Consider the following 15,305-nt stretch of genomic DNA (forward strand, 5'->3'; position numbering starts at 1 on the left):
CTCTTTCAGCACCCTGGACAGTGAATTCCGATCAGAATATGGAGCAACCTGTAAAAAAAATAAGACGTTCATACTTACCGAGAACTTCCTGCTTCCTCCAGTCCGGTCTCCCGGCCGTTGCCTTGGTGACGAGTCCCTCTCGACATCCGGCCCGACATCCCTTGATGACGTTTCAGCCCATGTGACCGCTGCAGTCAATCACAGGCTGCAGCGGTCACATGGACTGCCGCGTCATCCAGGGATGTCGGGCTGGATGTCAAGAGGGACGCGTCACCAAGACAACAGCCAGGTAAGTATGAATTTCTTTAACTTTTATTACAGAAAGGGCTGTTCCTTCTCACTATCAGTGCAGGATAGAGAGAAGGGGCTGCCGATTAGTGCAGTGATATTTTGCTGCCAAAAACGTGCCCGTAAATACGGGTGGAATACGGGTGACACCGGACCCATATTTACGGGCACGGGTCCGTAAATACTGGTGAAAAACGGGTCGAATACGTGTGACACCGGACCCGTATTTACGGGTGGGAAAAATACGGTCGTGTGCATGAGGCCTTACTGCCTTCTCCAATTCTGTTCAATGGGAGAAGGTTGTAAATACTGGCAACTGCCGCTACAAGTGTGGCGGCGATTCACAGTGTGAGCAGATAAGGAAATGAGGAGAAGCAGCGCTCGCAACCCTTTTAAATAAAACAAACCAAAAAACAGATCAGTGGGGCTGCTGGGGGTCGCACCCCAACCCATCACATATTGATGGCCTATCCAATTTTTGGGGACTGGAAATCCCCTTTTAATATCAGAGCAGCTTGGGATCAGAGCAGAATTTTACATGTATGTTACGAAGTTTCTAAATGTCCTACAAGGGGGACATTGTTTTTTTTTTTTTTTCCGTTTATTGGAACTTCACTTCAGATTCAATTGTGACCTGTTCTTCTAGAGCATGGGTCTCAAGCGTGCGGCCCGCGAGCCGCATTCGGCCCCTGAGTCTGTCATCTGCGGCCCGCAGGACACAGAGTTGCTAGTATCGGCTCTGCTCCGGTACTCTGTGAAATCCCTGACATCGCTGTCCATATATGGACACGCGATGTCAGGGTCTTCCCCAGAGCGGAGTCCCAAGCAGAGCGCTAGTATAGGTTCTGCCCCGGACTCTGTGGAAATCCCCGACATCGCTGTCCATATATGGACCGTTTTGTCAGGGTCTTCCCCAGAGCAGAGTCCCAAGCAGAGCGCTAGTATCTGCTCTGCTCCAGGAACCTGTGGAATTCCCTGACATCGCTGTCCATGAATGGACACGCGATGTCAGTGTCTTCCCCAGAGCGGAGTCCCGGGCAGAGCGCTAGCATAGGCTCTGCTCCGGTACTCCGTGGCATTCCCTGACATCGCTGTCCACATATGGACAGCGATGTCTAGGGATTCCCCAGAACTGGACAGTGATGTCAGGAGAACAGCTGGAGTCCCAGTAGTAGCGCTCTGCCCGGGACTCCAGCTCTGGGGTTGCCCCTGACATCTCTGTCCATATAAGGACAGTGATGTCAGGAGCAGAGCTGGAATTCCAGGCAGGTTGCTAGAAGCGGCTCTGCTCTGGGACTCCAGCTCTGGGCAAGCCCCTGACATTTCTCTCCATATATGGACACTGATGTCCGTTGCTTCCCCAGAGCTCCGGAGTAGAGCCTACTAGTGCTCCGATCTAGGACACTGGCTCTGGGGTTGCCCCTGACATCACATTCCGGTCCACGAGGATCCCTTCACGTCACTGTGTATGAACAGTGACATCAGGGGCTCCTCCAGCTGAGAAATCCCTCGCCAAAGCGTCGGCAACGCTCTGGCTGGGGATTCCACTCCTAGAGGGAGCCCCAATGGAGCTATCTACTGGGGGTGTCTGTGGCACTATCGACAAGGGGTGTGTGTGGCAGCATCTACAAAGGGACTGCCTAATTTTGACATTTGTGTGTCTGCCAAACGCTGCCAACTTAGCTGCCGGACTGCATTTAGCGACACTTAACCCCTTGAGTACCCAGCTCATTTTGGCCTTGAGGACCAGACCCATTTTTTCAAATCTGACATGTATCACTTTATGTGGTAATAACTCCGGAATGCTTTTACCTATCCAATTGATTCTGAGATTGTTTTCTCGTGACACATTGGACTTTAGTTTAGTGCAAAAATTTGGTCGATAAATTCATTGCTTATTTGTGAAAAACACCAACATTTAGCGAAAATATGAAGAAATTATGATTTTTCCCATTTTAAATGTATCTGCTTGTAAAACAGATAGTAATACCACACAAAATAGTTACCAATTAACATCTCCCATATGTCTACTTTATGTTTGCATCGTTTTTTGAACATCCTTTTATTTTTCTATGACCTCACAAGGCTTAGAACTTTAGCAGCAATTTCTCATATTTTTAAGAAAATTTCAAAAAGCGATTTTTTTTTTTTTCAGGGACGAGTTCAGTTCTGAAGTGGTTTTGATTGCCCTATATATTAGAAACCCCCATAAAACACCCCATTTTGAAAACTGCACCCCTCAAAGTATCCAAAACAGCATTCAGAAAGTGTTTCAACTCTTTAGGCGTTTTACAGGAATTGAAGGAAAGTAGAGCTGAAATTTTCCAATTTCATTTTTTTTTTTACAAAATTCATATGTAATACATTTTCTTCTGTACCACAGAAGGTTTTACCTGAGAAACGCAACTCAATATTTATTGCCCAGATTCTGCAGTTTTTAGAAATATCCCACATGTGGCCCTAGTGTGATAATGGACTGAAACACAGGCCTCAGAAGCAAAGGAGCACCTCTTGGATTTTGGGGCCTCCTTTTTTCAGAATATATTTTAGGCACCATGTCAGGTTTGAAGAGGTCTTGTGGTGCCAAAACAGTGGAAACCCCCAAAAGTGACCCCCATTTTTTAAACTACACCCCTCAGGGAATTTATCTAGGGGTATAGTTAGCATTTTGACCCCACAGGTATTTTGCTATATTTTCTGGAGTTAGTCTGTGAAAATGAAAATCTACTTTTTTTTCTGGAAAAACGTAAAAATTTCTAATTTTTGCAAGAAATAAAGGAGAGAAAGCACCCCAACATTTGTAAAGCAATTTCTCGCGATTACGGAAATACCCCATATGTGGTAATAAACTGCTGTTTGGACCCACAGCAGGGCTCAGAAGGGAAGGAGCGCCATTTGGATTTTGGAGCTCTGATTTTACTGGAATGGTTTTCAGTGCCGTGTCACGTTTGCAACGCCCTGGAGGGACCTAAACAGTGGAATCCCCCAAAAGTGACCCCATTTTGGAAACTATACCCCTCAAGGAATTTTTCTAGTGGTATAGTTATCATTTTGACCCCACAGGTTTTTTGCTGAATTTATTGGAATTAGTCTGTGAAGATGAAAAGAGACTTTTTTTTTGGAAAAAACACAGAATTTTCTAATTTTTATAAGGAATAAAGGAGAAAAAGCACCTCAACATTTGTAAAGCAATTTCTCCTGATTACGGTAATACCCCATATGTGGTAATAAACTGCTGTTTGGACCCATGGCAGGGCTCAGAAGGGACGGAGCACCATTTGGATTTTTACAGCTCAGATTTTGCTGAATTGGTTTCTGGGGGCCATGTCGCATTTGCAGAGTCCCTGAAGTACCAGTACAGTAGAAATTCCCCAGATGTGATCCCAATTTGGAGACTATACCCCAGAAAGAATTAAATTAGAGGTGTAGTGAGCATTTTGAGCCCTCAGGTGTTTTATAGATTTTATTAGAATTGGTCCGTGAAAATGAAAACATTTTTTTTTTCCAATAACCTGTAGATTTAGCTCAGAATTTTTCATTTCCACAAGGAATACAGGCGAAAAGACACCCCAAAATGTGTTACACAATTTCTCCTGATTACGGAAATACCCCATATGTGGTTGTAAACGGCTATTTGGACATACGGCAAGGGTCTAAACTGAAAAAGTGCAATTTCGTTTTTGGAGTGGAGATTTTACAAAATTTGTTTTTGACGCCATGTTGCATTGCGCTGAGGTATGAGTACAGTGAAAACTCCCGAGAAGTGACCCCATTTAGGAAACTACACCCCTCAAGGAATTCATCTAGAAGTGTAGTGAGCATTTTGACCCCCAAAGGTTTTGCAGAAATTAGTGCACAGTGGATGTTGCAGATTGAAAATTGACATTTTCCACAGATATGCTATTTCAGTGCCCAATGCATTGGGCCCAGCTTGTACCACTGGAGACATACGCCCCATAAATTGTTAAGCGGTTCTCCAGAGTACGGTAATACCCCATATGTGGTCATAAACCGCTGTTTGGGCACACTGCCAGGCCCAGAAGGAGCGCCATTTGGCTTTTGGAGCGCAGATTTTGCTTGGTAGTAGTTTTGTTTAGTGTTTTACTGGTGTTTCAGTTTATAATGTGGGGGCATATGTAATCTGTGCGGAGTACATACATTTTTTGCGTGACACACTGTCGTTTTTATTGGTACCATGTTTGGCTACGCGCGACTTTTTGATCACTTTTTATTCCATTTTTTTGGAAACGTGACCAAAAAAGGAAATTCTGCCATTGTTTTTTATGGTATTTTTTTTACGGTGTTCACCGTGCGGGATAAATAATACGATATTTTTTTAGGTCAGGCCGATACGAACGCGGCGATACCTATTATGTCTAGGTTTTTGTCTTTTTTTTCATTTTTTTTCTAATTATAAAGGGCTTGATCAGGGAAACAAGGCGATTATTGTTTTTATTATGTAAAACTTGTATTTATTTATCTAAAACTTTTTTTTTTACTTTTTTTTCACTTTTTATTTTACACATACTAGGGGACTGGAAGATCTGATCTTCTGATCCCCTGCACAATACACTGCACTACTTCTGTATGTACTGATGTAGTGCAGTGTATTGTAACTGTCACTTTTCTAACTGACAGTTGAGCCTATTACGTCCTGCCTTGGGCAGGACCTAATAGGCTCCCGTACCTGGCAACCAGGAAGCAGTTGCTAGGCTTCCTGGTTGCCATTGCAACCATCAGAACCCCGCGATTTTTCGCGGGGGGGGGGGGGGGGGGGCAATGGGGTGCAGAGGGAGCCCCCTCCCTCTGTATCAATCACTTAAATGCCGCTGTCGCTATTGACAGCGGCATTTAAGGGGTTAAACTACAGCGATCGGAGAGGACAGTGATCGCTGTAGTTGCAGTGGGATGTCGGCTGTATATTACAGCCGACATCCGATGAAGATGGAGCGAGCACAGCTCCTGTGCCCGCTTCATCCTCAGGGCGTTACTATACGCCCATTTTCGGGAAGGGGTTAATAAAGTGTTTTTTTTTTTTTTTACACCGCTTTCTCTGATCTCCTCACGTATCTCACAGAAGTGAGGAGATCAGAGAAAGTGACAGGAGCTTTCTCCTGCAGACGACGTCACAGACGGCTGTGATTGGTCAGTCTTCAGAGACTGACCAATCACAGCAATCGCCGGCATTGGGGACTGCTAATTGGTCCCCAGGCCGGTAGCAGAGACGGTTAGCTGTCAATGACAGCTGCCGCCGCTGTTCTGTCACTATGTGATTTCACATAGTGACAGTTTATTCCTGCGCCGTAATAGTACGTCGAAGGTACGCTGGAATAAGCGGCCAGCGACTTACTATTACGTCAAAGGTACGCAAGGGGTTAAACTGTAAAAGTGGATTGTTGAAATAAGCACGTGGAGAAATCTCGCAAATTTCTGGTAAGTTTAAACCTAGCGCTATTATTATAGTAACATAGTAGTGTTATAGTAATATAGTGTTATAGTAGTTCAAATAACTAACAATAATTTTGTAATGTATCAAATTTGAAAGTAATGCGGCCCGTCAACTTCACATTTTTTTTCTATATGTGGCCCACTTACCCGGCCGAGTTTGAGACCCCTGTTCTAGAGTGTGAAGGAACTGACCCTACTATTTAATGCATGTTGGTTATTTTAATTTGCGGTCTGTGATAAATCGTATCTGTTGTGTTTTTTTGTATTTTTTTTCTTTTTTCATTTTTTTTTCTTTTATATCCAGCAGTGTTAATTTTTTTATTTTATTTTTTTTTTTAAAGTTTTTAGTATTCTTGAGAATGCAGTGTTTGGTTCATACCCTCTTTTATTGTAGTACAGGAGGTTCCGAATTTGAAAGGGAGAAAAAAAAATTCACCCTATTGACCTGTCAAGCAGGCAGGATCAGATTACTAGCTGAAGTGCAGCGTACAAGAGGCGGAGCGTTTAAAAGTAATTATTAACGTGATATAATTTGACTTATGGGATGATGTACTCCTTTACCACTGTCCACGGCACACCATGCAATGCAGGTAGACAGCAGGCCTGTCCGCAAACTTTCCTCAGTGATAAAGCAGAACAGGGGCCGTACTTACACATGGCCAGGAAAACTGACAGTCAGATTTCAAGATCAGGTAACTCAAGAATCTTCTATGAATCAATGGGTTTATGTGTAACTTATTGTTAATAATAAGCATGGTCTGTCTTTATAACCAATAGGACATTGCGTTATATGTTTGACAGGCATTGCCATTGACTTACTTAAATACTAAAGTGAGGTTTTTTCTTTTTCCCTTTTGCTATCTGTTTATTCACCTTGTTTGGTTTACCACTACATTTGGTTGAATGCCACGCTAGGATAGATGGAAGCTGTTCTAAGAAAACAACGGAAAAGGGGACTAAAAAACTGCCCCCCCCCCCCCCCCTTTACCCTACTGTCTGCTTTCATTTAGTCTCTGGATACAGCAGGAAAAGGAAAGTAAGCAAAAAATACTAGAGTGTTGTAGTCTTATAATAAAGAAACAAATGAAATTATTAAAAGGTGATCCGTTGGGTAATTTATTTCTTTAATTTTTTTTAATTCTATTCCCCTATCACCTGTTACTTTTTTTTTTTTCTTCCTAAAATTGAGAAAGGTGACCGTCCTAGAGAACCAAACCACGACAGTGTGGATCATATTTATAAGGGGGGTTGAGCAGTAAAACTTGCTTTTACAGGTTTCGATCTGCTTTACAAGTTGAGATGACCCAAACATTAATGGTATGTTCACACGCAGTGTTTTCAGGCGTACTTCGGGCGTTCTACGCCTTAAATTACGCCTGAAAAAATGCCCCTAATACGCCTACAAACATCTGCTCAAATGCTATCAATGGGAATTACGATGTTCTGTTCCCACGAGCCTTTATTTTATGTGTCGCTGTCAAAATACGGCGCGTAAAATGACGGCTCGTCAAAAGAAGTGCAGGACACTTCTTGGGACGTTTGTGGAGGCGTTTGTCATTGACTCCATTGAAAAACAGCTCCAAAAACGGCCGTGAAAAACCGCTCCGTATTTTCAGACGTTTTTGCTCACTGCGTGGAACATACCCTAGTTGTACACTTTAATCCATAAATATTCTCTGGCATTTAAAATATGTTTTTCTTTAAAATCCCATTCAATGTTTTTTATTTTTTTTATTTATTATTTTGTCAGCAAAGCCTCCAAATGTGAACATACCCTAAACAAAAAATTTTGTCCGGCGCCACTTGCTTTTAGTAAGCAGAACTTTGTATAGGACCAAATTTAACTGAATATTCTAGTACTATTATGTATTAGTTCATTTTGTTTGTATGTTGTTTTAATACGGTTGTTGCAGGTGTTTGTTTTGTTGGTCTGTATCTTTTACATGTCCGTCTCAAGCTTTCCAGTTCCTGTATTCTGCTTCTAGTGATATTTTTTCATCAATGACTTTTGAGATGAAAGGACATTTGTAATCGCAGGAGATTGTGTTTTTGTAAAATTCTCTAGCTGGCAGTAGGGCGTACATTTAAATGGCTTTTATTTATAATATATATGTAAGAAATAACCATGTAGTTCAAAAAAGCCTTCAATTATGTATCTGGAACATGTAATTGTGAAAGCTTTTTACAAGGGTCTGTTTAATCCGCATAAGTTGTACTTATTAGTCAAGTAAGTGGCCTTTCTCCGTTTCTGAATTGCTTGTATTGTTTTTTATTTTATTTTTTAAACTATGAGCAGAGTATGCCCATATACATTAGAAGTAAAAAAAAAAAAAAATGTTGGCATAGATCAAACCCTTTCACCTTATGATCCCGCTGTTTTCCCCTGAAATAAGCAGCACCAGAAATGGTGAGCAGCGTTCTGGGATATCTGTAATTTTCATTGTCCAGTTGAGGATCTGAACGGCAGTGCATGGTGGCTGTATTGCTCCCTAGTATGGAGTCACATTGTGTCCAAGCACTGCCTTACAAGCTCGTACGTACGGGGAAAAAAGTCTTCTCTAGAAGCAATGCTTCTTAGGGTACCTCTATTCGTATACAGTACCTGTACAATGATTATTTTTTTTGTATATATTTTCAATTAATATTCTTCATATGAAATAAATATTTTATGTACAAACTTAGAGCTTAGGCCTCGTTCACATCAGCGTCTGGTTCCATTCATGGGTAGCGTTAGACCTTTCCCTTGGAGTAACCCATGAACAGAAAGACAAACAGAAACCATAGCTTCCGTCTGCATTACCATTTATTTCAATGGTACTGCTTCCTTGCAGTTGGTTTCCGTTTGGTTCCGTAAGGTTTCATTTTTATTTTGTTCTTCCTTTTTTTTGTTTTGCGGAAACAATTGCCTCGTTGACTCCACTATTGCGTCCGCTAAAAAAAACGGGGGCCTTGTATAATAAAGGCAAATAAAGACCATTTGCAACAGGAGCATTGCTATTAAAATCAATGGTAATGCAAACGGAAGCTATGGTTTCTGTTACTTTCTGTTCATGGGTTCCACCGACAAAGTTTTAACGGAACCCAACATTGGCAGCTGTGAATGAGGCCTTATTTATCAGTTTAGTCCCTCTGACTGTGGAAGTTACTCTAATTTTATTATCCACAGTTCCATTGCATCCGCATACTTCTCATGAGGTCTTCCACATCTAGTTCTTCTGATCGCAGTGTTCGGTGCCTGCCTGTTTTACAGAAACTGTTAAGGGGAATGTCGTGAATAAAGCTGCTGTAAATGTGGGGGGGAGACTCTCCCCACCTCCCTATTATTATTATTATTATTATTATTATTATTAGTTTTTTTGGCTACAAGCCAGGAAAAGGTGTCCTCCGAGGCTTCCTGTCAGTTTGACTGTCACGTCACAATGACAGAGTACATTACACTACGTGTGTAGTGTAATGTACTCTAGCAGCGATCGAAGCTGCAAGTCGAAGTGTCCCCTAGTGGGACAAGTAAAAAAAAAAGAGAATAAAAATGTTTTAAAAGAAGTGTATAAATAAAAGTTATAAGTTATATAAACAAACACTGCTTTTTTTTTCCTATAATCAGTCTTTCATTATAGGGAAAAAATGAACACGTTAAAAAAAAAGTACACATATCTGGTATCACCGCGTTCGTAACGACCCCAACTATAATGTTATTTTTCCCGCACGATGAACACCCCAAAAAAAATTAATAAAAAACGACACCAGAATCGCTATTTTTTGGTCACCACCCCTCCCAAAATAGAGAATAAAAAGTGATCAAAAAGTTGCATGTACCCGAAAATAATACCGATAAAAACTACAACCCGTCCCGCAAAAAACAAGCCCTTACACCGCTTTTTTGACTGAAAAATAAAAGTTACGGCTCTCAGAATATGGTGACACAGAAAATAAATTCTTTTATAAAAAAGTGATTTTATTGCGCAAACGCTGCAAAACATAAAAAAACTTATATACATATGGTATCGCCGTAATCGTACCGACCCGCAGAATAAAATCTAATGGTCATTTATAGTGCACGGTAAACGCCGCAAAAAATAAACTAAAAAACATTGTCAGAATTACTTGTTTTTGGTAACCCGGCGTGCAAAAAAATGTAATAAAAAGTGATCAAAAAAATCGCGCATACCCCAAAATGGTACCAATGAAAAGTACAGATTGTCCCGCAACAAATAAGCCCTCACGCAGCTCCGGTGGTGAAAAAATAAAGCCGTTCTGGCTCTCAGAATATGGCGATGCAAAATGTGCAGTGTTTCCTAAATCGGGTAACATCCGACACAATTTTCAGTGCGACACCGGCCACACATCTATGAATTATTATTTATTTACCGCATTATACCCTCTTATTATGCCCTGATGTACTCCGCACAGATTACATATGCCCCCACATTATAAACTGAAATACCAGCAAAACCCAAAACAGAAAAACTACCAAGCAAAATTTGCGCTCCAAAACCAAAATGGCGTCCCTCCCTTCTGAGCCCTGCAGCGTGCCCAAACAGCAGTTTGCGGCCACATATATGGCATCGCCATACCTGGGAGAACCCGCTTAACGCTTTATGAGGTATTTGTTTTCAAGGGCCAAAACTAGGCACGATATATTATGCACTAAAATGGCATATCAGTGGGAAATTGCAATATTCACACCATCTGCTGTGCATTAACCCCTTTGAGCACTATGACTTAATAGCACGTCATGCTGCGGGGGTGATGTATGGAGCCGGCTCACGTGCTGAGCCCGCTCCATACGCTGCGGGTGTCGGCAGTGTATTACAGCTGACACCCAGGACTAACGGACAGGAACAGCGATCGCTCTGTTACAGGAGTCTGTAAAAATAACAATATACTGCAATACATTAGTATCGCAGCATATTGTACCCGCGATCCAATGATCGCTGGTACAAGTCCCCTAAGGGGACTAATAAAATGTGTAGAAGAATTAGTTATTAGTAGTGAGAAAGAAAAAAGTTTAAAGTAAAAAAAAAAAAAAGAAAACCTTTTCCCATTTTTCTTCAAAAGTAATGTAAAAAAATAAACAGAATTGATATCGCTACGTCCGTAAAAGGCCGAACTATTACAATATACCATTATTTAACTCGCACGGTGAACACCGTAAAAAACGTAAATAATTTAAAATGCCAAAATCGCTGTAGTTTTTGTTTTTTACCGCACGGCGAAAGCTGTAAAAACGAAAACCCCAAAAAATGGAACCAGATTTTTTTTTCCTATATTACTATATTTTCCTATTTTTTTTTTTTTTTCAGTTTCCCAGTACTTTTTATGGCACTTTAAATGGTATCAATAGAAACTACAATTCCTCCCACAAGAAATAAGCCCTCACACCGCTCTACTGACGGAAAAAGAAAAAAGTTATGGCTCTTGGAAGGCGGGTAGTGAAAATAAGAAAGCAAAAAATGGATCAGTCCTGAAAGGGTTAATTCATTTCTAATGAAAAAATGTATGACCCCCATGTGGGGTATTTCCGTACCCGGGAGAAATAGCTTTACAAAAATTGGTTGTTTATTTCTCCTTTATCCCTTGTGAAAATTAGAAAATGCAACATTTTAGTGGATAAAAATTGTGATATCCATTTTCTCCGCCTAATTCTAGAAATATTCTGCAAAAGACCTGTGGACTCTAAATGCTCACTATACCCCTAGAAAAATTCCTTGAGGGGTGTTTCCAAAATGGGCTAACTTGGGGGGCTTTTACTGTTTTGGTCCCTCCAGGGCGTTGCAGAGATGGCAAGGCACCGAAAAACAATCCAGCAAAATCCGTGCTCCAAAATCCAAATGGCGCTACTTCCCTTCTGAGCGCTGCCATGGGTCCAATCCGCAGTTTATTACCACATATGGGGTATTACTGTAATCAGGAGAAAATGCTTTACAAATGTGGTTCTTTTTTTCCTTTTATTCCTTGTAAAAATGTAAAATTTCTATGCTTTTTCAGAAAAAAAAGTTGATTTTCATTTTCACTGCCTAATTACACTAAATTCTGCAAAAAAACCTGTGTGGTCAAAATGCTAACTATACCCCTAGATAAATTCCTTGAGGGGTGTAGTTTCCAAAATGGGGTCACTTTTGGAGGGTTTCCCCTGTTTTGGTCCCTCCAGGGTGTTGCAAACGCGACATGTAACCGAAAACCAATCCAGCAAAATCCGTGCTCCAAAATCCAAATGGCGCTCCTTCCCTTCTGAGCCTTGATGTGGGTCCAATCAGCAGTTTATTACCACATATGGGATATTGCCGTAATCGGGAGACATTGCTTTACATATGTTGGGGTGCATTTTCTTTATTTCTTTTAAATATTAAAAATTTCTATATTTTTTCAGAAAAAAGTAGATTTTCATTTTTACAGACTAATTCTAATAAATTTAGCGAAAAACCTGTGCGGTCAAAATGCTAACTATACACCTAGATAAATTCCTTGACGGGTGTAGTTTCCAAAATGGGGTAACTTTTGGGGGTTTCCACTGTTTTGGCACCACAAGACCTCTTCAAACCTCACAAGGTGCCTAAAATATATTCTAAAAAAAAAGGAGGCCCAAAATCCACTGGGTGCTCCTTTGCTTCTAAGGTCTGTGCTTCAGTCCATTATCACACTAGGGCCACATGTGGGATATTTCTAAAAACTGCAGAATCTGGGCAATAAATATTGAGTTGCATTTCTCTGGTAAAACCTTCTGTGTTACCAAAAAAAAAATGTATTAGAAATGAATTTCGGCAAAAAAAATAAGATTTGTAAATTTCACCTCTACTTTGCTTTAATTCCTGTGAAACGCCTAAAGGGTTAAAACACTTTGTGAATCCTGATTCGAATACCTTGAGGGGTGCAGTTTTCAAAATGGGGTGACTTCTGAGGATTTTCTAATATATAAGGCCCTCAAAGCCACTTCAGAACTGAACTTGTCCCTGAATAAATAGCCTTTTGAAATTTTCTTTAAAATATGAGAAATTGCTGCTAAAGTTCTAAGCCTTGTAACGTCCTAGAAAAATAAAAGGACGTTCAAAAAAATTATGCAAACATAAAGTAGACATATGGGAAATGTTAACTAGTAACTATTGTGTGTGGTATTACGATCTGTTTTACAAGCAGATACATTTAAATTTAGAAAAATGCAAATTTTTGCATATTTTTTCTTAATTGTGGTGTTTTTCAGAAATAAATACCAAAGTTATCGACCACATTTTTTCACTAACATGAAGTACAACATGTCACGAGAAAACAATCTCAGAATCGCTTGGATAGGTAAAAGCATTCCGGAGTTATTACCACATAAAGTGACATGTCAGATTTGAAAAAATCGGCTGGGTCCTGAAGGGGTTAAAGGGAATGTAATAAAATAAAAATTGTATATTTAAAAATATTTTTTTTTTTGTTTTTTTTCTTGTGTATTTTGCAAAAATGTTTCCCTATTCTATTTTTTTGTATATGATTATGGGGTGGCCATATTGCCTGAGCTGCATTTGGGATATGTCCTCACATCTTGATATGTTGCAGATTTTTTAGCTAAAGCCAGAGTGGATCCAGGAGGAAGGAAAAGTATTAGTTCTTTATTTTAGATTTCCCATTTAGAAATCACTTCTCGTTTTGGCTAAAAAATCTGCATTAAAATCTGCACAAATCACAATGTGAGAACATAGCCTTAGAGATATGCTTTACAGCAGCCACATAGACAATGGCAAACAATAGACTGGAGATGTTTATTGACTTCCTGTGCAGAGTTCATTGTGCAGGGAGGGGAGCGGTGTTCATCACCTATTGCCAATGGTTGATGGAGCCTGTGTTCTTTGTGTATATGTTAACTTTTATTGTAATCCTCCCTGTAATGATAATGAGACGACTGCTGAGAAGTGTCTGTTTAGGCCCCATGCCCACTTCCGTTTTTCCTTCAAGGGAATGTGTTGCCAGAAAAACATGTTTTTTTTTTTTAAATTAAACATTTAGTGTGTAGGTGATTAAACATTGTTCAAATTTTTTTTATTTTTTTCACGAGTCAGGAAATATTATAAATTAGATTCTAATTTATAATATTTCCCATTGCTGGTCACTAGATGGAGCTATTCCCAAAATTGCAGCATTGCAAAATTGGGTAAAAAGCCCTCGCTCTAGTGAGCTCTCAGCATCCCCCCCTCCTTTATCCTGGCTAGTGCCGGGATAAACAAGGGGTTTGAACGGTCTATCCTCCTACACTGTGTGTCGCCATTTTTTGAGCTAACACACAGTGTAGTAGGTTAACATACAGTAGTAAACGTACACGAACATACATTGAAATCTCTTACCTGCTCCTGCCGCCGCGGCTCCCTCCGGCCCGTCCGCTCCGTCTGCTGCCGCTGGTCCAAGTGCACAAGTCCGGAAGCCGCGACCAGAAGTAGTAATCTTACTGTCCGGCCGCGACTTCCGGTCCACAGGAAAATGGCGCCGGACGGCGCCAATTTCAAATTGGACTGTGTGGGAGCGGCGCATGCGCAGTTCCCACACAGACGGCGTACACAGAAGTGGATGGGACGGGAGCCGTTCGCAGTCCCTATGGGACTGTGGCTGCCGTATTCCATGTCTGTATGTGTCGTTAATCGACACATACAGAAATGGAACAAAAAATGGCAGCCCCCATAGGGAAGAAAAAGTGTAAAAATAAGAAAAAGTAAAACATAAACACACAAACAAATATAAACGTTTTTAATAAAGCACTAACATCTTTAACATATGAAAAAATAATTTGTGATGACACTGTTCCTTTCAGGGTGCTAGACGTTTTTTTGACGACTAGCACCCTGACCCATTCATTTCAACGGGGCCATGCACACTTCAGTTTTTTTTGACGGTCCCGTTGTTCCGTTCCGATAAAAGTAGAGCATGTCCTACTTTGGTCTGAGATTCCGTGACCGTGGGGCCCATACAAGTCAATGGGTCCATCAAAAAAACTGAAGGCGTGCGTGTGCCGTCCATGTGTGACGGAGCCGTTGCCTAGCAACGGCCGGGCGGACAGAAGTACAGAAGAGATATTGCACTGTACTAATCGGTAGCCCCTTCTCTCTATCTGTGCTGGATAGAGAGAAGGGGCAGCTCTTTCTGGCAGAGCATCCGCAGCAATAGAAAGAAAAAGCAGTTCATACGTACCCTGGCCGTCGTCTTGGTGACGCATCCCTCTTCCGACCTCCCATGACTCGGCAGTCCATGTGACCACTGCAGCCTGTGATTGGCTGCAGCGGTCACATGGGATGAAACGTCCTCCCAGGAGGCCGGACTGGAGGTAGAAGCAGAGTTCTGGGCAAGTATGAACTTTATTATTTATTTTTTTTTGAGTAGTGAACAGCGATAGTCACTGTCCAGGGTGCTGAAAGAGTTCTCTTTCCAGCACTTAACTACTGCTGGACAGTGATTACCATGCGCGGCGCTCGGAAACTGAAACACTGAGTAAACATGGGAACCACACTGATCCAATCACGGACACACGGATCTGTGAAAACGGCCGAGAAAACGGTGATTGAAGTGTGCATGAGGCCTTGGTCTATTGTGAGGCTCAGTGG

General features: G+C 41.2%; 1 protein-coding gene across 4 annotated transcripts in view; it reads left to right on the forward strand.

The window, feature by feature from the left end:
- The window catches only part of TJP2 (tight junction protein 2), a 191,716-nt gene that overhangs the window by 94,248 nt on the left and 82,163 nt on the right, over positions 1-15,305 (forward strand). The window contains exon 1 of one of the 4 annotated variants that reach the window (XM_075827876.1): positions 6,306-6,428. The exons of the other annotated variants lie outside the window; for them this stretch is intronic. Within the exon in view, the coding sequence (XP_075683991.1) occupies positions 6,321-6,428 (108 nt within the window). The 5' untranslated portion in view covers positions 6,306-6,320. Of the gene's footprint in view, positions 1-6,305; positions 6,429-15,305 lie in introns of those variants that run through there. 4 annotated transcript variants of the gene reach the window in all.

This window comes from Rhinoderma darwinii, chromosome 1 (genome assembly GCF_050947455.1).
Source record: "Rhinoderma darwinii isolate aRhiDar2 chromosome 1, aRhiDar2.hap1, whole genome shotgun sequence".
Taxonomy (NCBI): Eukaryota; Metazoa; Chordata; class Amphibia; order Anura; family Rhinodermatidae; genus Rhinoderma; species Rhinoderma darwinii.